Source organism: Mustela nigripes, chromosome 14 (assembly GCF_022355385.1).
Source record: "Mustela nigripes isolate SB6536 chromosome 14, MUSNIG.SB6536, whole genome shotgun sequence".
NCBI lineage: Eukaryota > Metazoa > Chordata > Mammalia > Carnivora > Mustelidae > Mustela > Mustela nigripes.
In genome coordinates, this window is record NC_081570.1 from 23,507,765 (window position 1) to 23,535,382 (window position 27,618).

General features: G+C 58.7%; 1 protein-coding gene across 10 annotated transcripts in view; it reads right to left on the reverse strand.

The window, feature by feature from the left end:
* ADGRB2 (adhesion G protein-coupled receptor B2) overlaps positions 1-19,821 on the reverse strand; it is a 36,605-nt gene extending 16,784 nt beyond the window's left edge. For 6 of the 10 annotated variants that reach the window (XM_059376986.1, XM_059376988.1, XM_059376984.1 and 3 more), the window contains exons 1-4: positions 19,609-19,819; positions 11,653-12,481; positions 576-659; positions 159-323 (exon numbers count right to left, since the gene is read on the reverse strand). In XM_059376986.1, the coding sequence (XP_059232969.1) occupies positions 159-323; positions 576-659; positions 11,653-12,466 (1,063 nt within the window). In that variant the 5' untranslated portion in view covers positions 12,467-12,481; positions 19,609-19,819. Of the gene's footprint in view, positions 1-158; positions 324-575; positions 660-11,652; positions 12,482-19,608 lie in introns of all 10 variants that reach the window. The other 4 variants (XM_059376990.1, XM_059376989.1, XM_059376985.1 and 1 more) reach the window with 2 other exon arrangements.
* Positions 19,822-27,618: the final 7,797 nt, after the last annotated feature.

The following is a 27,618-nucleotide window of genomic DNA, read 5'->3' on the forward strand; positions in this document are numbered from 1 at the left end:
GTCCCCAGTGCCCTGTGTAGGGCTGGGCATGGTGTGGGGGACAATCAAGTTTGCTGAATTAAAAAAGGAGGCGACCCACCATCTTTGGCAGATAAATCTGCCCGAGCCCCAGGCCGGACCTACCCCTGCAGGCCGAGCGGGTGGGAGGACGGGCATACCTGGGCAGGTGGCCGAATTGTTGCAGGGCCGGGTCTCCCGCAGGGGCCCGCTGCACAGGGTCCCATAGGGGGAAGACACACAGGAGCGGGTCCGCACCTGCAGACCCTGCCCACACGTCAGAGAACACACGCTCCACGGGGACCACTCCTCGGCCGCCGGGTCGCCTACGAGAGAGGGACAGCGTCGGCGGCAGGGGGCACCTCCCAAGCACTCAGCCTCCTAGGGATCCTCCTGCCCTGACCCCAGGGGACAGGCTCATAAGGAGGCCGCCCAGCCCTACCCACAGGCCTCACGTGGCAGAGATGTGACTGAGCTCTAGGACACAGACACAGACGGGCACACGCCAAGCACACATGCCACCAGACGCCACACCATCGGGCCCCCGCCGCAGAGGAAGGGAGGCGGGCCCGAGTTACCTGTCTGTGCCATGTATAGCCCAGGCTCATCTGCAGACCTTGGCCACTGGGTTTTCACCTTGGGTTCCTCTTCCGGCTCCTCACCTGGAACACGGAGAGGGTGGCAGGGGCTCAGCAAAGGGAGCTCTGTCCTGCCAGAGAGGCGCAAAGAGGGTGGCCTGGCTTGCCCTCAGCCCGAGGGTCTGGAACCGACAACAGGCGATGCAAGTCATGGCCCCTGCCCTGCCCCCCCACCATTTAACAGACAAGGCAGCTCAGAAGGCCACGCGGGACTCGCCCACAGCCTTACACCTCCTCTCGCCTCAGCTGGACTGAGGGAGACCGGAGAGGAGTGGCTGCTCACATCAACAGGCTCCAGGAGGCTTCAGGACCATGTGCTACCCACACCTAGCTCCCCCAATCCTCCTCCGGGACGCAGGGACCACCGTCTCTGTTTAAAGATGAGGACACTGAGGACCAGAGAAGGGACGTGACTTGTCTAAGAGCACACAGCTGACGGAGCCTGAGGCCCAGGTGGTTTCCCCTCGGAGTCCTCAGGCTGACAAACAGACCACCGCCACCACCCCACCCCCACCGCCACCAGTCCCTGGGACATGATTCATACCAAGCCAGGGGCTGAGTGTTAGGCTTGGATTATTCTCCCATGCGGCCCTGGACTGGGACCCGTAGGCCCAGGTCAGAATGCTGCTCCGCCAAGACCCCAGGGCCTCAGGCAGGGGCCTACAACCCCCAGTAAACCCTCCTCCCCACTTCCCCTGCAGTTGGGAGAACAGCAGGTGCTCTTGGAGGCTGCTGCCAACTCGGCCCCAGCCTCACCAGGCTCTCAGCTGACCACCCTGATTTATGTGTCTGGTCTAGGCCTTGGAAGCCGGAGGAGGGGCCGGGAGCTCCCATTCTCCAAAGCTGGCCCCTCCTGCTCAGACATGAGCTCATCTAGGCCCTCTCCCACAGGCTAGGCAGCGCGGATGGGGGCTGACACAAACACAGAGGGGCAAGACCCAGCCCCTGTAGAGGCTACTGAGCAGGAAGGAGCAGCATTTGGGATAAGACTCAGCCCAAGCTGTCACTGGACTAGAAGGTACTGCTGGCCCCAGCCCCAGACCCTCCTCTATATCCCAAAGCCAGGTCAGCACCAAGAAGGCCTGGTGTCTGAAGAAACCCAGGAGGGCTATTCTCTTCCTGCCCCCTGCTGCCCAGTCCAGGCTCTGCGTCTGAGAGAAAGCTCTATATCCAACCAGGCAGGAAGAGGGCCACATTGAGCAAACCCACTGGGCAGGGGGCCTTGAAGTGCCACTCAGCCCAGCTTCTGGTCTCATCAGCTCCGGGGCCCCTACCTCCATTTCAGCCACAAGTACCAGAACTCTATCTACACCTTCCCCAAAACTTCTCCACCAGCTCAGAAACCTGGGCCCCCAGGACAACTCTGGAGTCAGACAATCCTGGATCCCAACTGCGGCATGGCCCTGACTTGCTGTGTGACCTTGGGCAAGTGTCTTTGCCTCTCTGACTCTGTTTTCACCTCCTTAGAACAGTTCTCGGAATACCGCCTCCCTTGAAGGCTGACTTGAGGACTCCCTGAGAGGGGGCCATGAAGCCTTTAGCACCCTGCTTGGCATGGGGTGAGCACTCCAGAAGGCAGGACCCATCTGGCTTATTTTTACCATCTTCCCTCCCCTCATGACCTGCCTCTCTTCTGCACCCTCGCTTGCCACCCTTTCGGCCCCCGGGCCTCCTCCCTTCAAACAGCATCTGTGACTCCTTCCGGCCTCACTTTGCGCCCTGCCTCCAGTGGGACCACAGAGAAGGTGCCCGTGCCATGCTTGCGCACTCCCAAATTCCCTCACCCAGCCCTTCCACCACACCCGCTCAGCCAGTCCCCAGCCCGGGAGCCTTGTGACAAGCCGCCTTCTCCACGCCCACCCCCAGGCTGCTGAAGAAATCCACAGCTGTGCCAACTGGCACCAGGACAGATTCAGGGCTGCATATCCGCCCGGGCGCCTGGGGCTTCTCAGCAGCACTCCCCAGCTCCCTGCCTTCCCCTTTCCCACCTTAGCTGTGCCAGACCTTGACCTCTCTCCTTGAGCTCATCTCTGCCCCCATGCTCTCTCCAAGGAGTTCCTTTACAGAGAAAGCAGGCGCTGTGACCTAGGAACCCCTCTCCCAACCCTGGGCCCTGACTTTTTGTCCTACCCCTCCAACTCCCAAATTCCCTGCAGTCCCTCTTACAAAGGCCAGCCCCCCACCCTGGCCTGGCCCAGCATTCCCCGCTCCTACCCCATCCCACCCACCGTCCAGGAGGGCTCCACCTGTGACCCTCTGGCTCAGCATTTGGTCAGCGCGGGCTTCTCACGGCAGCCCCCAAATGGACCTCCATTCTGGGAGAGCCGCACTTCAACCCTCCTTCCTCTACTAGCCACTGTCCCCCACCCCATTCCTCCTCCCCATCCGTAAGTGTTCCACAGCTGGCACTCTGGTTTCTCACCTGCCACTCTCATGCTGGCGCAAATGTCACCTCGCCTGGTAATCCACCGCAGTCTGGCTTCTGACCACATCTTTATGCTGAAACTGTTCCTGACAAAGGCATCAGCGCCCTCCTTATTGCTCAGTCCTATGGCCGCTCTCTTCGTCCTTGACCCCATGCCAGCATGGGGCCCCATCGACTCTTCCTGCCTGGGAACACTCCCCTCTTCCCCGACTCTCCTGGTTCTCTCCTACCTGTCCGGCCTCCGTCCGTCCTAGTCTCCCTGACCGCTCTGTCTTCCTGCTGCTTCCCACATGGGGCAGCCATGCTTTGTCGGGTTTCCACTGCACCCCCCAGGTTTGACTTAGCCCCTCTGAGTGGCTGCTCCCAGGGCACCCCTGCAGCACCCCCACGCTGGGCTTCGCTCCCCTGTTGCCTCCTGCCTCCTGAACAGGTCTCCTGAGGAGGGATCCTCCAATTCAGCCCATCCAGAATCGGACCACCGTTTCTTCTCAAATATCTACCTGCTGGTTTCCCACCTTTTCACCTCGAAAGCTCCTACCTGAGATTCAAAACCCAGCTCATGCGGCCTCTCATATGTGAAGCCTTCCTCATCCCCCAGCCCTGGGCAGCGTCAGCTGAACCCTCCACTGTGGGCCCTGTCCCCATGGAGGATTTCGCCTTCCAACTATCCGAACCTCCCTGCGCCTGTGGACCCCTTTGAAGGAAGGTCATGGAAGCCGTCTCCCCGAGCACAGTGCACGCTGGCCCCGGAGCAGGCCCAGAAGCATACTAATGAACACGCTGCTCCCAGCTTCTCCCCCCAACCCCACAGGGGTCGCTGGAAATGGTCCCTTGTAAGCCTTGAGTATCAGCCCCGCCCAGCACTCCTCTGCTTAGACCAGCCCCCAACCTGACACCCATGTCCTAGTAAATACTGCAGATGCTGCCCACCCTATCACCAATCCAGCTGAGAATCCCCTCATTCAGCTCCTGCTTTGGCGTCTAGACCATCCCTCTGGGGCCAGCAAACCCGGACGCAATGAGAGAGCTGTCTGACCCGCTTGCTGTGGACCCCCACCACTGTCCAGGGTCTCCACGGCCTCTACAAACCGGGCACCAACCCTTTGCTGGCCAGCCCCAAGAAAGAACCAGAGGTGACAGTGGTGGTTTCTAGAATGCACCCGATTTGACAATCAGAACATGTCCCAGGCCCAGCTCTTGAGTCCCTCTTGTGGCCTCCTGCGCTGGACCAGAGAAGGGAGGGGACAACCCCAAGGCCACGGGGCCTACGTGGATTGCCCTCCCTTGCATCCCCACCCCACTTCCCTCCGAAGGGAAGCCAGCAATTCATGTCCCCACAGGTGAGAGGCAGTTCTAACCGGAAGGGGAGGAACACAGGTAAGACCAGAGAAGTCACTACCCAAACCGTGTTTACTCAGCCTATACCGTGGGCAGGCCCAGCCGGCTCGGGGCCCACCACTGGGGGAATCTAAGAGGCCGCTGAGCCAACAGCACAAGAAGGGGTCCAGGAGGAGGTATGAGTGCCCTCCCGGAACTCCCAAGTGTCTCATCCATGGAGCAGCACGAGCTTGGAGGATCCGGGGCTCAGATGCTCACAGTCCTGCAATCTGTGAGCTTTGTCATCCAGGAGCCCGCCCTGGGCAGGAGGGACCTACTGCCCAGAACCCACATCCCTACTCAACCCCTGATGGGCTCTTAACTGTTGTGTTTGGTTCTGAATGAGGCAACGTTTACTACACAACCCCTCCCGGCCAGTCGCTGTGCACCTGTGGACCCTCGCCTCATCTCATGCTCACGAGCGTGGGTTCTCCCATGTTATTGACCAGGACCGCGGCTCTGAGGTCCCATGCCACAGAGAGCCTGAGTGCCATTCGAACCCAGGCCCGCCTGACTCCTCTGGCAGCCACGCTCTTTCTTCTGAACCATGCTGGTTCTAACACAATGAAGTCCAACTGGGACCTCTTCAGAGATGCCTTTCTTAATTCCCAAGGGACCTCGAGTCACTTCTGTCCACCTGCTCGCTCCCCAAAGCCCTCACACTTGCTACTGTGATCCAGTCTTCACACCACCTTCTAATTGTTCCTTTGCACATCCACTCCCCACCTTCGAGCCTGATTCTCTTCTGTAGCCTCCAAAGTGATCCTCTGGGAGCCCAGCTCAAACCACCCCCACCGCTAAGGAATCTTCTGTGGCTCTGTACTGCTACCAGCGTAAACCTCGGGGCCCGGCACATGCTGGCCCCTGCTGACCTGCCCAGTCCTATTTTCCTCTCCCCACCAGGCAGCCAAGCACACTGCAAGGTCATGTGGGCCAGTGTGAAGGACACAGCTTTAAGAGCCAGACCGACAGATGCAGATTTGATTCCCAAATTCACCCCAGAGGCTTGCTGTGTGCCCTTGGGCAAGTTGCCTCACTTCTCTGAGCTTAAACATCTTCGACTGAAAATTGAAATGATACATCCTATCACAGTTCAGAATTAAAAGAAACAAGAAATATGGACTGCCTGGGTGGCTCAGTGGGTTAAAGCCTCTGCCTTAGGCTCAGATCATGATCCCAGCGTCCTGGGATGGAGCCCTGCATTCCCCTCTCTGCTCAGCATGGAGCCTGCTTTCCCCCACCCCACACCTGCCTCTCTGCCTTCTTGTGATCTCTGTCAAAAAATAAATAAAATCTTTTAAAAAAATAAAAAAAAAGAGAGAGAGAGAGATGGACTGCCTGCCCTTTCCATGAGCTACATGGAAAAGGAGTGCCACCTTCTTGTCATCCACATGCTTTCCTCTCTGCGATTGGTGTTTCCTCCCCTTGGGATGCCTCTCCACCTCAATCTGCCAACATTTTCTACATGTTAAATGCTGCCTCCTCCAGGAAGCCTTCCTAGGTTGACTACACAGGAGGTTGGCTACCCTGGTCCCTTCTGTGGCTGAGACCCTAGATTGGTGCCCCCTGCAGCTGTGAGTATCCTGGACTTGTGCCTCTTGTGAGCTCTACAGGAGGGTCTCAATCTCCCTCGCTCCTCTCGCATTGAGGGCCTAGCTCTGAGCCACTCAACAGAAGACAGGCCTTCGGGAAACCCAGGCCAGATATCTCTGAGTGTTCCCCCAGCCCAGTGATACAGGAGCAGCTCTTGTTTCCCCCCTGGTGCTGGCAGGCAGGGTGGGTGCAGGCTCTCTGCCACATGAGCAGGACTGCAGACACCTGCTCCCCCCATGCTCTGCAGACCCTGCCCCCAAACCCCACACAGTGCAGCCCCCTCAGCCTCCTTTGTCATGAATGTGTTAAAAATAACCACGATAATCATCACTTCCACGGGGAGAGCAGTGCGATTTACAAAGCGGTCCTCCCTCCCAGGGCTCTCTACATCCTCCCTGAGGCTGGCCCTGGGTCCCTGAGTAGGCACCAACAGATCCCCTTGAAACAGGGCTCTGTCATGTCCCTCCATGGCTTCCCACCACCAGCAGTGCCTCCCAGCCCTGCAGGGAGGTTGCACTGGAAGATGGCTTTGAGAGCCCCAAGCTCTTCCTCTGCAGTCCAATTCAACTGGGTATCCCCATGAGAGCAGATGCCCAGCCACAATGCCAGCTCCCCGCCGATGACTCCCTCCCCCGAGCTGTGGGCCTGTCTGCCCAGCCTCTCACCAGAGCAAGCTGGGGCACTGCCACCTCCCCCACGTGGCCAGCGGCTCCTGGAGAGCAGGGACCACATCTGACTCATCCAGCCTCATCCAGCCTCCTGGCCTCCCCCATGACACCCAACTTCTTGCTGCCTTACCACCCTCGGCCAGTCGGGGCAGGGTCCCAGGGTCTGGGGATGGCAGTCAGAGCCTGGCCCCCATCTCCCATACCTCCAAGGCTACTGCCCAGTAGCGCCAGTCTACTAGGCCCCGGGACCCACATGCCCACCCCTCCACGTTCTCGCATGGGCTGCTTCCTCCTGCAGAGCTGCCCCAAAGCATGCAGTAGGAAATGACTTGGGGTGGCTCGCAAATGTTCCATTAAACAACGCTAGATCGTGGACTAAGGCAGTTCCCCCTTCCGGGTCTCTTTTAATTAGGGTGACTTCCTACCAATCTGCCTGGGGTGGTGTATTTTGTGCCTGCCCTGATGCCAGGAATAGGACCCCTTCCCCTACTTTAAAACCTCAGAAATGTCCCAGTTAAATGATAAATTATAGGGTTGCTTTACTTTTAATCCTTCCAAACGCACACAAGATAAAAGTCCCCAGCACGTGCTCATTTCTCTTTCTAACAAATCGAGAGGAAAGACAAGCAGCTAGTTAGAATTTACTATCGTCGCTTTGTTTTCACTACGGTTGTCTCTTCCGTTATCTTCTCCTTCAAATAACTGATACTCCCTTTCTGGTTATGATGTGAAATTTCTTCCTAATACATTTGATTTTAAAAGTGATTCAATTAAAAAAAAATTTCACGGGCTAGTGGATTCCTATTCAGTCCTCAAAACCCAACTCCAAATCACCTTCTCTAGACTGCCTTCCCCCCACTTTGTGGTTGAATCCCTCACTTTCTCCTCCCTTGACCTCTGGTCCATGTACATCACACCTACTGAACTAAATTAGGACACCAAGCGGCGATTTACTAGGGATTTACCATGTGTGAGACACTGGGCTAAGCACTGATCCATAGTCTCTTGCTTGATCTTCACTGTTACTCCGTGAATAGGCTCTACTAGCCCCATTTTACAGGTGGTAAAGTGAAGGTGAAGAAACTGGCCCATAGTCACACAGCTTGTTGGGGTTGGGAACTGAACGGGGGACTGGGCAACTTCAGCCTGTGATTGCTGTCCCCTAGTGGTGGCTCTCCCCCATCAGAGGGCAGGTATGTCTGGCTCATCTCGGATCTCATCCACTCAGAGATGCCCCGAGGCCTGGCACACACTCCACTCTGATATGATAAAGACATGAAGATGTGAGTGTTGGACAGGCTGGGACTCGATCCCTGCTGAGATGTCTCAGGAATCTGTCCCCCACCATCCTGTAACGGAGCACACAGAGCTCCAGCGGCGTGGGTCTGGACTGGAAGGACCTTCTCTAGGTCTCCCTGCCTTCCCGCTCCTGCCCTGAGAGAGGCCCAGCCTCCCCAGTGTCTGAGCCCCAAACAAGCAATGAAGGCTGCGTTTCCTGCCACCAAACGAGCCTGGCCAAAAGAGGACAGCAGGGCGTGGAGCGCCGGGAGGAGAAAGAAACAATCGAGGGCTGGGTTGGGCAGGTAGAAGTAGCTTCCCAGAAGAAACAGGGCTTGAGCAGCTTTGGGAAGAATGAGGAAGATCTGGATAACTGAGGGCAAGGGGCATTCTAGGAAACAGCCTAAGCACAGGTGGGGAGTCCAGCAAGCAGGGACTCAGGGGCCAGTGAGGAGCCCCAGTCAAGAGCAGGATAGAATCAGAAGGAAGGCTGAATAGCAGGGGACAGTGGGGTCTGGGGTGGGGCCAGAATGCCAGATTCAAGAGTCTAGGACGCGACAGGGAGTCAGGGGGTTGGATTAGGGAAGCAATGCACAGAGGACGAGAGGTCCTGAGGCCCCCAGGGGCAGCCCCTTGTCCAAGCCACCCTGCAGAAATGGCAGAGTGGGGATGTGAACTTTTGCTGCAGGAATGGAGCCAGGATGATGGGGAGGTGGGTGAGTGGTAACCAGCCAAGGATGGAACAGTGGCTCTGGGGAGGGCAGAGTGTGTGAGAAAGGAGGGGGAGGGCTGCCAGAGGGAAAGACATCTTCTCCCGGGTATCACTCCACACAGCCCTCCCCACTGGCCTGTGCCTCCTCAGGTCACGAGGGTCTGCGGGCAGGAACTGCAGGGTGGCAGCTCTCTCTTCCACCCCCCAACCCCGCCCCCGATTCCTGCCCCGGCCTCAGCCGGCATCCGCTGAGCTCCTTCCTGCCTGCCTTCCCTTTCTTCCTCTCTCCCCACTTAACAGATTGCGGCAGCAAGATGGCACAAATTTATGGCTCAACTCACCAAAAATAACAAGAGATCTATCAAAGGCAGTTTGCGTGAAATTAACAGGCGCCTGTACCCTCTTGTCAAGTGCACTCAGCTCTGAGGCGGGCCCCGGCACTCCGCTCCAGCGCTGCCCACCAGCGCCCCTGCCCCACTCTACTTGGCCTTGCCATGCATTCCACTCAGGGTCTCCCAGGGAAAGGGAGCACTGCTCCCCTGCTGCAGTACTTGGCAGAGGGGCCAGGCCAAGGGTCTTACTCTCCCTGCTCGCCACCATCCCCACCAATCTTGTCCTCAAATCTGGCAGTTCCACGTGCGAGCCGGTTCTCCCCAGGCTGGTACGTGTGTCCAGCTGGCCCGGTGGGGAAGGGGTGGTGCTACCACCAGGCCAAAGTGCCCTGAGCCCTGATGATGTCCTGGCCCTCCGACGCCCCCTGCCACATGGAACAAACCAAGCCATATGTCCATTGTCTCTTGCCCCAAAGAGATTGAGCAGAAGGGAGGAGATGGCAGAGAGGGAAAGTCTCCTGCCTGCCTGCCGAGGAGAGGAAGGAAGTCTGGGCAGCAGTGTCCTGTGCCAGCCCACTTAGGAAGACAGACGCCACCTCAGCCCTGGAAACTCCCCCCAAGGGCCCTCCCTGCAGGCAACCCAAGGATCATCCTGAAAACAGGCCAAGCAGGACAAGGAGCATGAGCTGAGGTCAGGCGTAGAACAGCTGGGAGCCTGAGGCTCAGAGCTCAGAGATGATACCAGGCCTCGTGCCCAGGGACAGGGAGCATCCAATCTCCACGCATCCCCAGTCCCAGAGGCCCCTGCAGAGGCTGTGATGATGATGGCAACCACGGTGGCCTTCCCATAAGCAGCCCTCTCTGACCCCCAAAGACACCCCAACTATCAACCAACTCCTGCTTCCGGCTTCCCCCACCCCAGCTGGCTGCTCCTGGCTCCGGGCTCCACATGGCAGCCTGCCCAGATGCTGCTAGCCCATGAGGGGAGAGCCTTGCTCCGTCCACTGCGGACCACTGGGCCAATGGACCACAGGGAGATCCAGACAAAAGAGCCTGCCCTCTGCTGAGCATGATGGGGGAGGCCCCCACAGAGTCCTAGGCAGTGACCGCCAGGCAGGAAGAGCCATAAACCTCCTGATATACGCCTGGCACTCTCCGCCGATGTTCGACAAAGAAGCGAAATTCAATTTCTTCCTGCAGGCACTAAATCCCAGGCCGGCCTCCAGGGCCCGTAACCTGCCCACGGCCTGGCTGTCACTCGGACGGCTTCATCGACCAATGTTAAAGGCCAAGCTGGCCACGGGGAGAGGCCAGAGAAAGGCCACTGGGCACTTGCCATGGATAGGCATGGTGCCAGATGTCTCCTGGGGGAGGCTGAGGAGCCCCCCCCCCACCGCATTGGGAGAGGCACGGTCACAATAACTAGCCCCTCTAATAGAGAGATATCTCCCCATTTTACAGATGAAGAAACTGATGCCAAAAAATGGGATCCACTGAAGGGGACGGTCTAAGGTGGTGCCCAACTCCAGGGCTCTGGCCTCCAAAGTAGGGGTGGCGACAGGTCATACTCCAACATTCCTAGTGGCCCTCACACAAGACCCCTTGCCTCCCTGTAAATACTCGCAGGCAGATCTAGATGCTTCTTCTGACTTCCAGCCCTGCATGACATCCTCATACTGGTAGGCCAGGACCTGTTACCCCAAATGGGGAAACCGAGGCCCGGAGAGGGAGGGAACTCCCTCAAGTACCAGAGCTGGGGACCAGATCCCAATCTGCCTTCCTCCCACCCCACTCCCTGCCAGGCCCCCTGGGATCCAGACGAGGGGCTGGGGGTCCTTGAAGCTGCAGGAAGGAGGGTGGGCTGAAGGTGGCTGTGCTGAGGGAGCTGCGGTGGGAGCAGGAGCCGCCAGGACTCGAGGGCTCGAAGAGCTTTTGCCCAGTCAGCAGGAAGCTCTAGCAGCTGGCAGCCTCGGTCCCAGAAGACATGGGCCCAGAGGGGGAGAGAGGGGATGCTGGGAGCTGAGCCAGTCCAGCCCTCCAAGGCAGCCTCGAAGACCGGGCCTCTTCACCCAGGCACATTCTTCTGCACCTCCCTCTGCCCTGACCCTGGGGCCACTGCCAAAAATCACTGACCCCTATGGACAGGAACACGTCCCTGCTCCCTGCTGACTCTCCAGCCTCCAGGCAAACTTGTCAACTTGCAGTGCCAGAACCTGCCACGCTCAAGCTCAGCTTGGTGCCTTTGTTCGCACCGCTCCCTCTGCCTGGAATGCCCTCACCGCTTCTTTGGCTTGGCTGGCTTCCACTCGTCCTTCAGATCTCTGCTCCTGTATCACTTCCTTCAGGAAGCCTTCCTTGATTGCCCAGTGTGGAGAGTCCTCTCCCCAGATTCACCACACCACACTGGCCGATCTCTGCCCCCCATTCACCCTGCCCAGACTGGAACCTCTTCGAGAACAAGGTCTAACCCAAATTCATTTCAGGGACCCTAACATTGGAACAAGGCCGGACACAGAGGGGACGAGGGAGAAGGACCACACGAATGGCCTGGGAGATCTGTCCAGATAGGCACCAGAGAGCCCCCTGAGCCGCCTTGACACACCCACCCCACCAGGGCCCTGCTCAGACTCACCATATCTCATCTCGGTGGTAAACAGGTCATTGCTGCTCCCTGAATGCAAATCGGCCTCAGCGGGTGGGGCCGGGCCCCCGGGCACCAGGGCATTGGACAGAGTGTGGGCAGCAGGAGGGCCTGGAGGCGTGGTGGTGGTGGCGGGAGCAGCCCCCGCCTCCCCAGGGCAGCTGCAGCCGGGCTGGGCAAAGCCACAGGCCCGGCCGGCCGCGCGGCCACACTCCTCACTCCAGCGGCAGAGGACACCGCAGGTGAACTGGCTGGAGTTGTTGTTGTTGATGAGCAAGACCTCGACGAAGCGGAAGGCCAGGGCGGCAGGCGCTAGCAGACGTGGGGCCTCCGAGGGCTCTGCCGACAGGCACAGCTGCACGAAGTTCTTGTCGAAGTGCAGGAAGGTGAAGGGGCCCGAGCCGCCGCACAGCTCCAGCCCCGCTGCCGCCTCCTCTTCCTCCTCTGGCCGCCCCGCCTCTGCCTCTGCCTCGGCCCGGGCCCCTGCAGCCGCCTCCTCAGGGCTAGGCCGCAGGCAGGTGAAGTTGACCAGATAGTGGTCCAGGGGCAGCAGACGGGGGGCGAAGTGAGCGCACACCTGCTCCTGGCGGTTGAAGCGCAGGTAGAGGGAGTACTTGGTGGGGTCGGGGTTCTCCAGGGTCCAGGAGCAGCCCGAGGCGATGGTGGGGAAGAGGTCCTGCAGTGAGAAGGCCCCGTAGAGCACGCCCGAGGCCAGAGCAGAGCAGGCGCTGGGGGCAGGGTCGAAGGCGGCGGCCAGGCGCAGGGACAGAATCACAGATAGTAAGAGGGGACAGGCTGGGGTCATCCTATGTCCCTTGCCCTGTGGAGAGAGACGGTGGTCAGCGGTCCCAGGCACGGACAGCATGTTCTCTCAGTCTCCTGTGGCTCACTGCCAGGAGGGGGCCTCCTGGTGACGACTCTGAAGTCACCCACGTCCACCTGTGTGGTCTTAGATGGGGGGGACTCCATTGCGTGGAGCCTCAGTCACCTTACCTGTGAAATGAAAGCATTTTGGGAGAGTGCCTGACTCTGGCAGTCCTTAAGAAAACGCATCAGTTGTTGTCTCTGTGATTGTCTCTGTTGTCTCTGTCACCCTGTGATTCCTCGGTCAGTCCGGTCAGTCCCACCAGCCACAGGCACCTGGCCTGACTCTTGGATCTAGCCCCATCCCCGCCACCCAACCAGAACTCTCCAGAACCCTTGCTCTCAGTCGCAGTGTATCGTGATCAGCTGTGAGGCGTGTCACGCATAATCCAGTGGCAACTGTCAAAGGAGCAATGTTTCACAACAATTTGTTTTTTTATAAATCAGAGCAATTCAAGGTTATTCCCGGAACAATGTCATTCTCACTTGCTTTACTGAGTGGGTGGGGAAAGGGGAGGAGTTACTGGCAAGCCAGGGGCTGCGCACAACCTGAGCCACGCCCATGGAGGGGATCATGGCAAGGATGAATGTCATGAGTACCTATGGGGTAGGTTTCCTATGGGGTGGAAACAATGGGGGGAGGCATCTGCAAAATGGGTGCACTCTTCCCCTTACCCTTTCTTCCCTTCCTGCCATGGGGTTATCTTCCCAGGCCTGGCTCAGGGCCGCTACTCCCAGTGAGACCACGAAGCCATCTCCCAGCTTGCAGCTCCTATAGCCCTTGCCTGTGAGTCCATAGCCCCGGTCATCACCTCTATCCCCTGCTGTCTCCCCAAGGCTAGCTCCTTCATCTCAAGGAGTCTTCAATCTCCTAGGAGTGGAGACAACAGTTCACCGATTTCTCCCTCCCAGCCAAGTGCTGCATGGAGCTGAATGCCCAGCAGGTGTGGAATGTACTCCTGGTGTGGGCAGGCAACCAGGACCTAGGCCACACCCTGACAGATACGCAGGGTGGCCAGGCCCAAGTGGACAAAAGCTGGTAGGCAGGGCGCCTGCAGGTACCCTCCCACCCCACCAGGCCAGGCCAGAGCCACTGCCCACAGCCCACCCAGCCTCCACCCTAGCTGTCCAGAAAACAGAGTCTGGCACCTAGGCTGGCTCAGTCCTGCTTCCAGCCCTGCTCCTGAGGTGATCCACGCTGCCTCCCTCCTCCGTGCCAGCAGCATAGCTCACAGCACTGGATGGGCCCCTAGAGCCTGGTTGCTCCACATTAGAGGAGAAAAGATGAGGCTCCAAAAGGGGCGGTGACCTGCTCAAGATCACACAAGAGAGATCCAGCTGGGACTAGAAGCCCGGACCTGAAGCCTCTGGCCTGCCGTTCCCTCTGGTCCACCAACAACCTCTTGCTCCATCCCCTTCCTTGCCCAGGCTTCAGGCCCGAAGGACAACCCATTAGCTCTGGGAGCTTGAGTCACAAACAGAGGATAATTCACAGGTGTGGCCAGATGTTCCCCCAAGACCCGGAGGCTCCTCAGGCACAGATTTCCCCTTGGCTTTTTGGGAGCCTCAACAGAGGCGGGCAGGGCAGGGGTGGGCGGGCAGGAATTAGCACCCTAGAATTCCAATCCCTGTGCAGCATCCAAGGAACGCCTCACTGCCCCAGATCCCGCACCTGCCCCTCCCCAGTCATGGGAGGGGGGGAGTGGAGGGGACCAGATCAGGCAGGCTCATTTACTGGGGAGGAGCCACCCCACCCTCTTCCAGAGACCCGGGTGGAGTTATTCAGCATAAGTCAGAACAGGCTGCATCTCCACTCCTCCCGCCAGAACTGACAAAGGGACGCAGGAGCCCTGCCATCCCTGCCCCACATCATGCCTGTCCCAAACCGTGCAGCCCGCCCCGCCCGCTGCAGCACCAGCAAAGCCAGTGACATCCGATCCCCCCCGCTGCCCCCAATTATTTTTAAGCAGGCTGCAAAATTCAGGCCATAGCTGCAGCTCAGCAGAGGGAAGGTGGGGGCTCATTATAACTGGCCTCGCCTCCCCCACTTAAAGCAGGGTAGGGAATCTACACACACACACACGCACATGCACGCACACACAAGCTTGAACATTGCTTTGCCGTGTGCACCAAGGCACATATGCACAGACTAATGAAAAGACAGGTGTTCACAGGCATTCTGCATGTGAACAGATACACATGCACACAAACACGCATACAGATCAGTGAAGCCACTGTAAATTCACATGCACACTAGGGTACAAGCACCCACATGTACAAGGCCTAAAGAGCCAACCACTTAAACACTTGCACAGAGAGGCAAATGTACTCTGCTCACGTGAACACATCCAGGTAGCTGGTTCTTTGAGGCTTTAGCACATGACAGCTAAGTGTCAGGCAGGATCTGACTTGTAGCTCCTTCCTTTGTGTGCAGTTCCTGAAGCTGGGGGCTCAGACCCCGCCCCCCAACCCTGCCTCCTGGGCCTCAGCCACTCCCTCCTCCATAGCCCTGACCCATCAAGAAGTCCTAGGTTTAGACCCTCCGAGGTGCAGCCCAGCTTCTGCACAACTGAGCCACCTTGAAATCCTGCCTAAGCCCCCTCCTCCGCTCAGTCTCCTTCAAACAAATTTCACCTGGGGTCTCTATGACCCTCGTGGTTCCTGCAGTGACATAAGACCTCTGGGGGCCCTTTATTTTAACATCATTCACCACCCATTTAAAAAAAAGGCAAAAAGCCCAATTCCAAGCTAAGTCAGAGAGAGCCTCTCCTGGGAGGGGACCTAGAAGAATCCTTACGTCACAGGCAGCCCGGGTGGTTATGGGCCATGATCACCCTCCCTGAGCCTCAGTTTCCCCCTCTGTGGAATGGAGACCATGATCCCTGCCCTCAGGACTGGGCCACCTTTCTCATTCAGCCTCCCGGTGAGTTCCTAGCACCAAGCCTGGCCCAGGCTGAGGACTCACGTGCTCACTTCCCCTTCTTCCCTCCTTCTTTTTCTTTTTCTTTTTTTTTTTTTTTTAAGATTTTATTTATTTATTTGATAGAGACACAGCAAGAGAGGGAACACAAGCAGAGGGAGTGGGAGGAGGAGAAGCAGGCTTCCCACAGAGCCAGGAGCCCAACATGGGGCTCGATCCCAGGACCCCGGGATCAGGACTCAGGACCCCGGGATCAGGACTCCAGCCAAAGGCAGATGCCCTACAACTAAGACACCCAGGCGCCCCCCCTTCTTCCCTCCTTCTGAGAATCTCACAAACTCCCTGATTCCCTACTGAGGTCCACCACTATCTCTGGGAAGGCCCTTTGGGCTGAAACACGGAAATGACTTTGCCACCTCCAAGTCCAGCACGATCACAAACGTGCCTAAGAGCTGTAGAGGACAGGTATGGAGCTCAGCTCTGAGGAAGAACTTCCTGGGTCAGGAGGTTAATGGAGAGGATAATCAGAAGTCCTCCTCCCTCACTCAGGACTTCAGTGGGCTGAGATGGGTGAGCTGCCAGTTGGCATAATGTCAGTCTCCCTTGGGAGACTTGGGCTACCCCCTTGGGCTACTTCCACCACATGCCTGTTGCCCATCAGCAGAGAATCCCACCCTCTGCCCAAGCACACTGAGACCCTGTTCCTCCCCAACCCGATAGGCCGCCGGCCTCGGGCTTCCCCTTCTGTACCCAAGAGGGAATCGGAGGCTTTTTCGCAGCAGCTGGCAGGGACAAGACTGGAGGCGGGGGGCACCTCAGGGCAAGGGCTGGGACTCTGGGATCCCCAGGATCGACCCCCTTGCGCCCTGCGGGCTGAGAGCAGCAATGCTGGGCAGCCGAGCGCGGGGAGGCCGGGCCCCGGGCGGGGGAGGGGCGGCGGTGCGCGCATCGGTCGCGTTTATCCACCTGGCAGCTCCAATTCGCCGGCCAGTCACTCACCCTCGCCTCCCAGGCACTCGCTGCGGGGCCGAGCCCAGGCCGACACGCGGGCGGGGACCCCCCACTCAGGGCCTTCGGGTCCCCTGCCCATGCACCGGCCGGGTGGCAGGGTCCTTAAGACCCTGGGGGGTCTCCCGGAGCTCTGATACCCAGGAAGGCACACACCTCCATCCAGTTTCTTGAGCTGGTGGGCAGGACCGAGGGGAGGGGGCTCTCCGAGTGCAGCGCCGCCTTCTCCACAGGGCAAAGAGGGCCACTCCTCCTCTAGCTCTGGGGTCTTTCGGCTGGGGGAGGGGCCCTTCCGCACGACACTTCTGGGGGGGGGGCCCGGGGGGGGGGGGGGGGGGGGGGGAGGGGGCGGTGACTCAGCCGCCCTCCGCCCGCCTCCCCGGAACTTTGCAGCAGCTGGAGCCACCGTTGCTACAGGAACCGAAAGCTTTTGTTCCCCAATGTCAGGGCTGCCCGGGCGGACTGGAGGCTGGGAGGCTGCTACTCCCCGGTGGGACCCAGACCCAACCACACTGCCCGGAGGGCTTCCAGCAGCCAAACGCCACGGATTCGAGCGTTCTTTCTCCCCCTCACCCGCCCTTCCTGCCGGCAAAGCCAGGTTTCTTCGAACTCTAGGGGTCCTCAGGCCGGGTCGCCCCCTAACTCTGACCTGGAGCATTAACTGTCCTGGAAAGTTCCTGATGGCATCTGACCCCCTGGGGAGAGGTAAGAGGTTCCTCTGTGCACCATGTACTCTTCTGTAGCTGATTTCCCACGTGGCCCCCCCTAACAAGCAAGCCTACCTTTGGAGACCTTGTCTTGGGTCTCTTCCTTGCATTTATCCTACCTCCCCAGACCCTACACTTGAACCAGAACCACTTGAACCAGAACCTCAGAAGCCTTGGCCTGGCTTTCACTGATGAGCCTGTGGCCAGAGCTGATCCCAGAGCAGTGCAATGGGATGGTGAAGGATGGGTGAGGGAGGGGAGAGGCTGACAGTCACAGGCTCCCTGGACCCTCTCTGGGAGCTGGGTGGTTTCTGGCTTTATGATCCTGGGGGTTAGAGTGAAGTCACTAGAACCTGTTCTGCACTTTTCCTCTGGGAATAGGAATGGTGTGGAGAGGTGCCTGACCTTGCTCTTGAAGACGGCCCAATAAACCAATCGTTGTTGAGCATTACTAGGTGCCAGACATTCTATACAATCTAATTTCATTCTCCCAGCAACTCTATGAGGCATTTATCACTGACCCATTTTATAGAGGGCCACCTGAGGCTCAGAAATGTTACACAGCCTGCCCAGGTCACAAAGCTTTTTGAACCCAGGTCATCTGGTCAAAAGCTGACTTACTATCTACTTACTCAGTTCCATTACCTGGGTGTTGGGAGGGAGAGAAGAGGGCTGAGACTTTACTTGGGGTTACAGAAATGCCTAACACACACACACACACACACACACACACACACACACCCCAGGCTAGACCTCTCCCTTTCTCAAGAGTGATGGCGGAAGGGGGATAGAAGAGGGGAGAAGAGAAAGCAGAGAAGAAGGGGGGGGGGGGTCTGTCAATCTCAATCCAGGGAAGACCCTCCCTCAAGCCTCACCACCACCATCATCAAGGCATAATCCATCCAGAGTCCCCACTGACCCCTATGGCAGCAGGGCGACAGTCCCCAGGTGACTGCTCTTAGGGCCAGGTGGACTTCCCCCACCGCCTTTGCCATGCCCAAACACCTTTGCCCCCTCCCACCACCTAGTGGGGACTGCCTTGGGGTAGAAAGAGGCTCCCTGGGGACACCTGCCCAAGCCCAAAAGAGCCCATCCAGACCATCTCAAATCCAGCGCCCAGTCCTGCTGGTCTGTCCCTGCTAGCTCAAAGGGCTCCTGAATTCCTGCTGGGATGAGCCTTCTACCCCACCCCCACCCCCACCTCACCCCACCCCATCCCCAGAGCAGAGGATCTGACAACCAGAACTGTTCCCACACGGCTAGCACAAGGGGGCACCCGGCCTTGCCCGCCAACCTCTTCTTCCCCAGGGACTTCCCAGAGCCAGTCCCGCAGCCACCACTGCTGCTCCGGCTGCGGAAACCTGGGGCTGCCCGCGGAAGGAAAAGGGGCGGCGGGTCCAGGACTGCGGGCAGGGGGCGCCAGAGAACGCCCAGGGGCCCGGCCGGCAGCTGGCGAGGCGGGCAGGCGGACAGTATCTCTGGCCCGGGAGCCCCTCCCCCCGCGGGCACCAGACCCTTCACCCGCTCTGCACCGGCCGCGGCGCAGAGGACTTCCCTCGGACCGAGCTGACTGCGGGAGTGGCCGCCAACTTCACAACCTACAACCCCCCGGCCCCCACCCCATCATGCCAGTCCCCGGGGCTGCGGGAGGGTGCGTTTGGTGCCCGGCTCTATGCCCCAGGGGTGGGAAGAGAAGAATGGGGGATGGACAGACTCCGACCAAAGATGGACACGGGAGCCAGGGATGCAGGGCCAGTCGAGATTCCGGCCGGGGAGGAGGGGGCTCGAAGCAGACATGGGGTACACGGCCCCAAGTCCAGGCTGAGGGGGAGGAGACCTGCAGCAGAGACTGGCGAGGGATAGAGAGACTCCAGGCAGATATGGGGGAGGAGGCATCGGGACAGAAATAAGAAGGGAAGCATGGTCGGGGTACTGGCGCGGGGAAAGGCAGTAACTATGGGCAGACATGGATGGGAATAGGAAGGACTCTGGGCAGAGATGAAGTGGAGGGGAGGAGCAGGGTCCGGCATCCAGACGAGGAGGGGCAATTAAGGGGGAATACACAGTCGAGCTGCAGGTTGGAGAAAGGGGCTCTAATCAAGGTGGGGGGCGCACTGCCAGGATCCAGGCTAAGATAGGAAGGGACTCCAGACAGCAATGGGGGTAAGGTTTGGGTCAGGATTGTGGGGGAGGGCTTTAGCAGAAATGGGTAAGGGGAAGAGGGTGGAAAAGGGACTTACCAGAGATGAAAGGGGCCTCGGCCCCAGGCTTGGAAGTTCCCAAAGAGATGGGAGTGGGTAGATGCAGAAAGAACTCAGTTCGGGAGGGGGAGGATTCAACAGAGATGGGGCAGGGGAGCGCCCCGAGTCCGGGCCGGTGCGGAAACTCGGGACCGCGCCGGGAGGGCTCAGTGCGGGGCCGCGTCGAGGTCTGGGACCGAGCACTCACCTGGGCGCCGTCAGCAGCAGGAGCGGGGGCCGGCGCTGGCGGAGGCAGCCACGGGGCGCAAGTTTGCCATCCCTAAGGCGGGGGCCTGGCCGGGCACGGGGCAGCTCGCGGCAGCGGCGCGGAGGGGCCGAGGCTCCCGCTCCGCGGAGCGGCGGGTGCAGAAAAGGCGCCGCGGAGCAGCGCGGGGCGGGCGGGCGCCGGGCCGGGCGCCGGGCCGGGCGCGGGCTCCTGCCGCCGCCTCCTCGCCGCGCCGCCCCCCCCACCCCGCTCCCCGCTCCCCCGCCCTGAGCACCGCCCGCGCCGCGCGCCGCCTCCTATTCGCGGGCGGCGGCCGCAGCCCCGGACTCCAAAAGCCGGCGCCGCATCCTCGGTCTCCGAGCGCCGCCGCCGCCGCTGCCGCCGCCAAACCCGGTTCCTCCGGCCGCTCCGGCCGCTGCCCGCAGCGCGCGCCGGGCCGAGTGACGGCCGAGGCGGGACGCGGCGCCTGCGCGGGCTGGGCCCGGGAGGGGGCGCGCGCCAGGCCGGGCGCGAGGAGCCGCGGGAGAAGGGGCGGGGGGCGGGGGCGACGCGCGCCGCCTCCTGTTAAAGGGGGAGCAGCGCCAGCCGAGCCAAGCGCACCCTCCTCCTCCCCGCCCTGGGCCCCAGGCGCCGGCGCGGGAGAAGCCCCGGGTAAGCCCCCGCCCCGCCCGCGGCCTCCTGGACCGCAGGATGCGGCGATCCGCGACGCCCCTCCGGCGATACCCCAGGCCGGAGGCAGCTCGAGCAACCAGAGTCTCCGGAGCCCCGGGGGGCTGAAACATTCGCCCCCTCCCCCGTGTGCTTTGCAAATTGCATATCCCTGTGCATGCAGGTGCCACTCCCGTGCGCTGAACTTTGCATATGCTTGTGCACACAGGTGCCTGTGTGTGCACTGCAATGTTGTCTGGCTCTGTGCATGTAATTGCTACACACGTACACGGTGTGTTAACATGTGTTCAGGTCTTGAATGTATGTTGGCCGTTCATGCGGGTAGGGATGCTATATGTGGACAAGCTTACAAGTGCCACCTATGTGCTGAGAGTGCTCTGGGTCACTTGTATGTAGGAGCCACATATGGACACTGCAGTGTGGTCCCCTTGGTGCATGAAACTCTAGTGTAAACTGCAATGTCGCATGTCCCAAGGCACGAGGATGCTACACGTGTGCAGTGTGTTACATGTTTTCCTGAGTGCCTGTCTAGTCCCACAAGTGCCTTTTCCTGTGCCAGGGGCGCCCCCATGTTGCATCTGTTTGCGTAGAAGCAGCCGGAATGTAGGGACCTGCCCCCTCCCCAGCCTGGCACTGTGCAGTTGGGTGGGGCCAGAGCCCACATGGTGGAGGTGGTTCCCAGGGAGATGCCTATGGCTCAGGGCCCTGGTCCGGTGGTTTTGTGGCCTGGGGCATGTTGCCACCAGGAAGGTGGGCAGACCAGGGACACACCACTTCGGCCAAAGACAAGTAGGTTAATCGGATGACTCTGGTCAGAGGAGGAGCCAGCAGGGGGCAGCTTTGCAGCGAGGGTTGGGATGGTTTCCGGAACCCTACTTTTTGAAGGTTCTATGGCCAGGAGGGGGCTAAGCCTGGGAAGCAAGGAAGTCCCCAGTCCACCCAACCCCAAGCCCACCTCTCCACTGAAGCCTCTTGAGTTGTCACTCCGGAGACCATGAGAGGACGAGAAGATTCCGCGTCCCCCCAGGAGCAGTACCAGGAAGAGGCAGAGAGAAAAGCCCCCTGTTCACTTCCTCTGTCTCCCCCCCACCCCCAGTAGTCTCGATGACGTTTGTTGTGAGTGATTGTGAGAGATTATCGACTTTAATGGAAGGAGGTAATAAGGGGCAATGAAGGAATCTCACCCGTCACCTTAAGGGAATTTATGAGGCTGTATAAGGCAGGGAGGAGGGCTGGCACCTTTCCTTTCCCAGCGGGAGCCCAAGGAGGCCTGTGCCTTAAGCCTGTCACTGGCAGGCAGGGCTCCTGGGTTCCTGCTGGGCAATCTCAAGCAAACCCCGGTTCTCTGGGTTTGGAGGCTCAGCCGCTACTGTGAAATCCAAGGCAGAGTGTAGATGGGCAGTGGGAGATCCCAGGCTGCCTTCCTTGGGCATTGCAAAGGGCAGTGGGGGGAGTGTGTGTGCTAGAGTTCAGCCCTTAAGGAGGTGGGCAAAGGTGGGGAGAGTGGTCAGGACAGGAGGTACGCACAAGGATGTAAGGACAGGTGCTCAGAAGCTTCCAGGACCCAATACTCCAGAGAGCTTCAGCCACTTCCACTCCCACAGGGAGCCTGCCTCCTTCTTTATGAATATTCATTGCATTAGCATACTAGAGACCCAGAGCCCAGAGAAACCCAGGCAGGTCTCTCTCGCAGATGTAATGCAGCTGGATCCTTGAGGCCCTCCCTCTCCCCCCAGGATCCAGCTGGGTACAGGGGTAATGGGAGGGGCTGGCTCTGGAAAGACAGCAGCATTTTGTCTATGTGTTCCTCGGTAGCCCTCTGACTTCTCAGCCCCACTCTTTCAGCCACAAAAATGTATGCCCGGGGAAAGACAGGCGGTCAGACAGAGTGAGGGACTGACAGAGATGGTACCCCGTCCCTGGGGGCTCACGGGGCGCTGTGTTGAGGTCATCAAGGCAGCAAGGGCTGTGGGAGCTGGGTGGAGAGAACAGACCTCCAGGGGATGTGCAGCAACAGCCTAGATTAGGGCCAACCTCTAGAAGGCTCTCCCGGAGGTGCCTCCCTGCATGAGGGCTTCCCCACCTCCTTTCCCAAGAGCCCCTGCCCTTCCAGACTCACTCTGGTGATAATGCCGCCCCGGGAGGACTTGGAGTAATTACAAATCGTTTCCATATTCAAATCCAGCTGGTTGAAGAGAAATTACTTCTCTGACAGCCCAGGCGGGGGTGGGAAGAACAAGTCTAAGCCCCAGGAGGGGCCTCTAGGGAGCCTTGGGCAGAGACTGGGCAAGGGAACAGGCCCCAGCCAGAGCCTGAGCACCGAGGGGTTAGGCAGAAGATAGGGATACCGCCCTCCCCCGACCCTGCTGAAACACAAAGACTGGGCAAAGGACAATGACCCCCAGCCTTTTAGCCTCATTTGGGGCTCCCTCTGGGAACCTCTGATGGGAGGTAGGGGACCCATCCCCCAAGGGCAACTAAGAAGTCAAGCTCTCTACCGTGCTCTCACGCTGCCTCCCTAGGTGACCTTGAGAAAATTCCTCCAGCTTTCTGAGCCTCTGTTTGCTTACCTGTGAAATGGTATAAATGATCTCACCAGGGCTTCAGGGAGATAACGGATACCGATTAGCAAGAGCAGCATTCCTGAAACGGGCCTTTTTAAGTCATTGTTTTAGTACCAATCAATTCGTATTTTGGTTAACAATGACAACCACCAGCGGTCCATTCCGTAGGCAGCCCAGCCCTCAGCGGGGTGGTTCAGGAGAGGGTAGTGGGTCTGGGGGGGGCACAACCCTGGCCTCCCTGGCCTGGCCTCACCCGCCCCGGCCTCAGCCCTGCCTCCCACTGAGCCAGCCACTGCTGTGCTTCGTTGCCCTTTAAACAGATGAGAAAATGTTCTTCTTCTCTTCCCAGTGATTTATTTGGCCCAGAGCCTGGTCAGGTTTCCTTCCAGTCGGTGGGGCCTGGGAGTGTCCCTCAGTCAACCCCTACCCTCCCCTGACACTCAGTCAGGCACCCACTGGCAGCCCAGAACTCTGAGTACCAAGGTCCCCTTTTAGTCCCCCAGCCCCATCCCCGATACCGATCAGAAGCTCATAACATGTTCCCAAAGACACCCAAATCCATGTGGCAGTCTATCAGGGTCTGTCCTGGAGTTCATGTGACAAATACCTCACTGCTCTAGATGTCATGGATCCTGGAGCGGCATCCTGGAAAAAGCAGACAGATCCTCTCTGCCTGTGGGAAGTCCTGCATGTCCAGTTTCCATCCTTCCTGCTGCAGATGCCAAATGGGTTAGGAGCCTGAGGCAGCCCGGGCTGGGTGTTAGCTACTCTCTAGCCAGATCCTCCCAGAAGTTTAGAGTTTGGTTCCTATACAGCCCTCTGGGCAGTTCCTGCATTCTTTGGTTCCCGGGGGGCACGGGGCAAAGAAAACCATCAGGGTCCTTCGCCTTACACTGGAAGGTGCACACAAGAGCCTGCCGCAAAAAGGTACCTTTGCTCGCACATTCAACAAATATTTATTGAGTGTTTACTATGTTCTAGGCCCTGGGATCCAGGCCATCAGCAAGTTCCATTGCTTCTACCTCCCAGAATATCCCAAATCTATTCACTCTTCACATCCCCACTGCCAACATGGGAACCCAAGCCACCAACATCTGGTGCCTGAATCTCCCTTCTTTAATCTCCATGTCCCTACTTCTCCCTCCCAGCCCCAGTCCATTCTCCTGGAGCTCACTGAGCCATCTTTTTAACATGTAAATCCGAGCACCTCTTCCTAAATCCTCCAATGTCTTCCTGCTGCACTGAGCACCATGACCTTCCAAGCCCCACGTGATCTGGCCCTTACCAGCCTCTCCAGAGCCATTTCCACTACCCATCTTCACACCATCTCCACACTATATGGGAGTAACACGGGTCTTCTTGAAAAAGTCCAAATCTTTCCTCCCTCTGGCACTTGCCCCAGTTTACCAGGAAGGTTTTAGTTCCAACATCACCTCCTCTAGGAGGCCTCTGGGATTACACTTCTAAAGCAACCCTACCCACTCACCCCCCTCCAAACCATGGCCTTGCATTTCCGTCACAACATCATTATTTGAAAATATGTTGTCTGTTTACACATGTGTCATCTGTTTCCCCCTCTGGACTATGAGTTCTGTAAAGGCAGAGACCTTGTCCCTCCATTCACAGAGGGATCCCCTGGCACACAGCATTATGTCAAGTACAAGGTAGGTATTTGCCAAGGGAAAGAATGGTCAAAAGGCAAGGAAAGATCCTGCCCTCACCCAGCTTCCAGTCTGTGATCCTCGATCCATGTTTGTCCAATAAAACAGTGTTTCGTGTTTTCCCATGTGGTAAACGAGGAAGGACTTCTGCCTCTATCTCTCCCTGGTTGTGTGACCTTGGACAGGTCACATACGCTCTCCAAACCTCGGTTTTCTCTTCCGTAAAATGGAAATAATGGTCCCAAACTAGCAGAGCTGATGTGAGTCACAAGAGATGGTAAAAGATGAAGGCCTCACACCATGGCAGCCCCTGGGAGGGGTCATCCGCAGGCATGTGGCCCCTTTTGAGACCTACTGAGGGCTGCAGCTGTTCCAGGTTCTAAGGACATGAAGATGACTCAGAATGGGGCTCTGACCTTGAGACCTTCCCAGCGCCCCCTCCCTCCCACCCAGGGAGCGAGGAGTTCTTATCTGCTGAGATCAGTGCTGTGAAGGAAGCCAGCAGAGTGAACCGGGACAGTGCGAGTGTGGGATTCCCGCAGAGAAACTGAGTCTGAATCCACTTCTCTGCAGCACCTCCTCTCCTTATTTGGAAGTCCCTCCTCCTCTCCTGCCTTCCCCGTCTGTGTAAACACACGCGTGCACACGGATGCATGTGCTGACAAGCCTGTATCCACACACTTACACAGTCACTGACCCCCAGATATACATGTGCCTGGGAAACACAGGTGTATAAATAACCACATGCACACACAAACACACAACCCCAGGACTCACACCCCCCTCCATTTTTCTGGCCACTGAGAACCTGTCTGGCTCATCTATCCACCATGTCACCTCCTGCTCTAGGCTAGGGTTAGATGCGACCCTTCCAGGTTGCCAGGTGGAAGCCTACACTCTCCCCCTTGGTCAGTTCTCCCTGAGACCTAATTCCACTCTCCCCTGCTGTAGGCCTTAAGGACAAGGAGCCCCCGCAAGCGCTCTGGACACCCAGAAATGACAGCATGGTCCCCTGTACCCATACCCCTCCTCCCCCCCTCCACCGCTGGTGACAGGCAGACGGTGGAGGAAGGAGGTGCCTGAGAGGAGCTGCTTCCGGCTTCCTGCCCAGGTGGAAAGGGAAGGGGAATCCCTCAAGGAGGGTCTGGGCCACTTGGCAGGCATGGGGCACACCGGCAGTGGGGGGCCAGTGTGTCCCCACCATCTGGGATGCCCCATGTTCTCTCCCCCGGGCTCTGTGCCACCTGGATCCAGCTGGATTGGGCTCATGCCAAGCAGGACACATTGAGCGTAGCAGGCAAGGGTGGGGGTGACCTAGAGGTCTAGAGGGACCAGCTCATACTGCTGAGCCCCTCTGTGGGCCTGACGCCATGCCAGCTGCTTTTAACTTATTGTCACAACAAACCCTTCTACCGGTATGGTCACCCCCATTTCCCAGATGAGAAACATGGCTTAGAGGGAGGAAGCAGGAGAACCCAAGCCCCCCAGTCATTCAGAACGGCCCTGCCTTAGTTTTGCCTCTCTCTCTTCCCCCTGGCACCCCCTCCCCGGGGGGACAGACTAAGCACTGACTGTGGCAAACAATTTAGTTCAGGATTAGAGCTGATCTTCCGGGGAGAACCAGCCCCCTCAGGATGAGAGATCTGGAGGGCTCTGACTCCCAGGGCCTGCCCGCTCTAAGGAAAGGCTGAAACAGGACACCCAGATTTGGGGGAGGCCACCGGCGTGGCTGAGGGTGCTGGGAAGGACATCTCACAGGACCGTGGACAGGTACGCACACACCTCCCCGGCAAGCACAGCCGTGCTCCTTGCTGACACGCCCCAGGAGGACATCTCCTTTGCTAGAACATACGTCACCTCATGCAGGCAGTCAAGTGGTCACCGCTGGGTGAGAGGGTGGGCCTTCTAGCTCTTACTGCCAAACCTGACACAACTCTGATCTCTGTGGGGGGGTCCCCGGCTTGGGGGCCAGCCCTGTGGAGGGGGCAGGGGGTTGGGGGGTAGGCTCTGAGTGTTGTGGTTGGAGGGGCGAGGCCCCGGGGTGCATCGCCAGCCGGTGTTCTGCATGTCAGAGTGGGAGTGAGTGGGGCTGAGCTCGGGTACACGTGTGGGTGGTTGTGTGCGTCAATGCGTGGGGAGAGAGTCTGTGTGTGTGTCTGTGGTGTGCCTGTGCGCAGGTTTTGTGTGTGTCTGCTTAGGCCTCGTACGTCAGAAGCCTGGGCCTGGCTCTGGGATCTCTGCTCTGTGTGTGCGTGTGCGTGTGCGTGTGTGTGTGTGTGTGTCTTTGCCTTTGTAAGCAGGGTGTGTGGTGTTTCACGCACAATTTTTCTGTTTGTGTATACGTATGGTATATAATGCATACAGGCACGGGACACCCGCGTCTGTGTATCCGCTCGGTGTCTAGTGAATGTGGGGTGTGTCGATAGGGCTGGGTTTAGGGTTGTTGGAGTGTGTGTGCAACCAGAATGTAGTATTTCTTTGTATTCCGTGCTTGAGCCTGTGGTTGGGAGGAAGTGTTTTCAGGCGTGTTGTCTGTGCCTTTTGGCGGGGTATGAGTCAGGGCACACGGCATTTGCTGGTCTATGTGTGACTACCTCTGTGTGTCAGTGTTTGGAAGGTGTCTGTGCCAGCCTGTGGTGTTTCCCTGTGTGTATTTGGGGGGTGTTGGCAAGCACAGGTGGGGTGCGGGGTAAGCACTGTGTATGGCATTACTTAGTGCGTGGCTCTGGGTGGTTGTGGCCCTGGGTGTCCTCTCTAGGTGCCCAGATGAGGGTGTGGATAGGTGCATAGTGTGTATCTACAGATCTGTACCGATGACACTGTTGTTCTTGACTTCGGGCACTTTGTAAGCTAATGTCTCCCAGGAAGCCTCCTCCTACCCCAAGGCTGAGACCTCTGGCGGTGCTCTCCACTCCCAGCCATCTTGGCCAGCTCTGCCCTTGCCTTAGGGGGAGCAGGGGTTGGGGGTGGGGGAGCAAGGGAACCCAGAAACTGCCGGCCACAGGTCAAGGTCGCACGGCAGGAAGCGCAGGGGCTCCTCCTCCTAGGGCTAGGGCGCCCCGCTCCCCTCCTCTCTCACAAAGACCCCTACCGGCGAG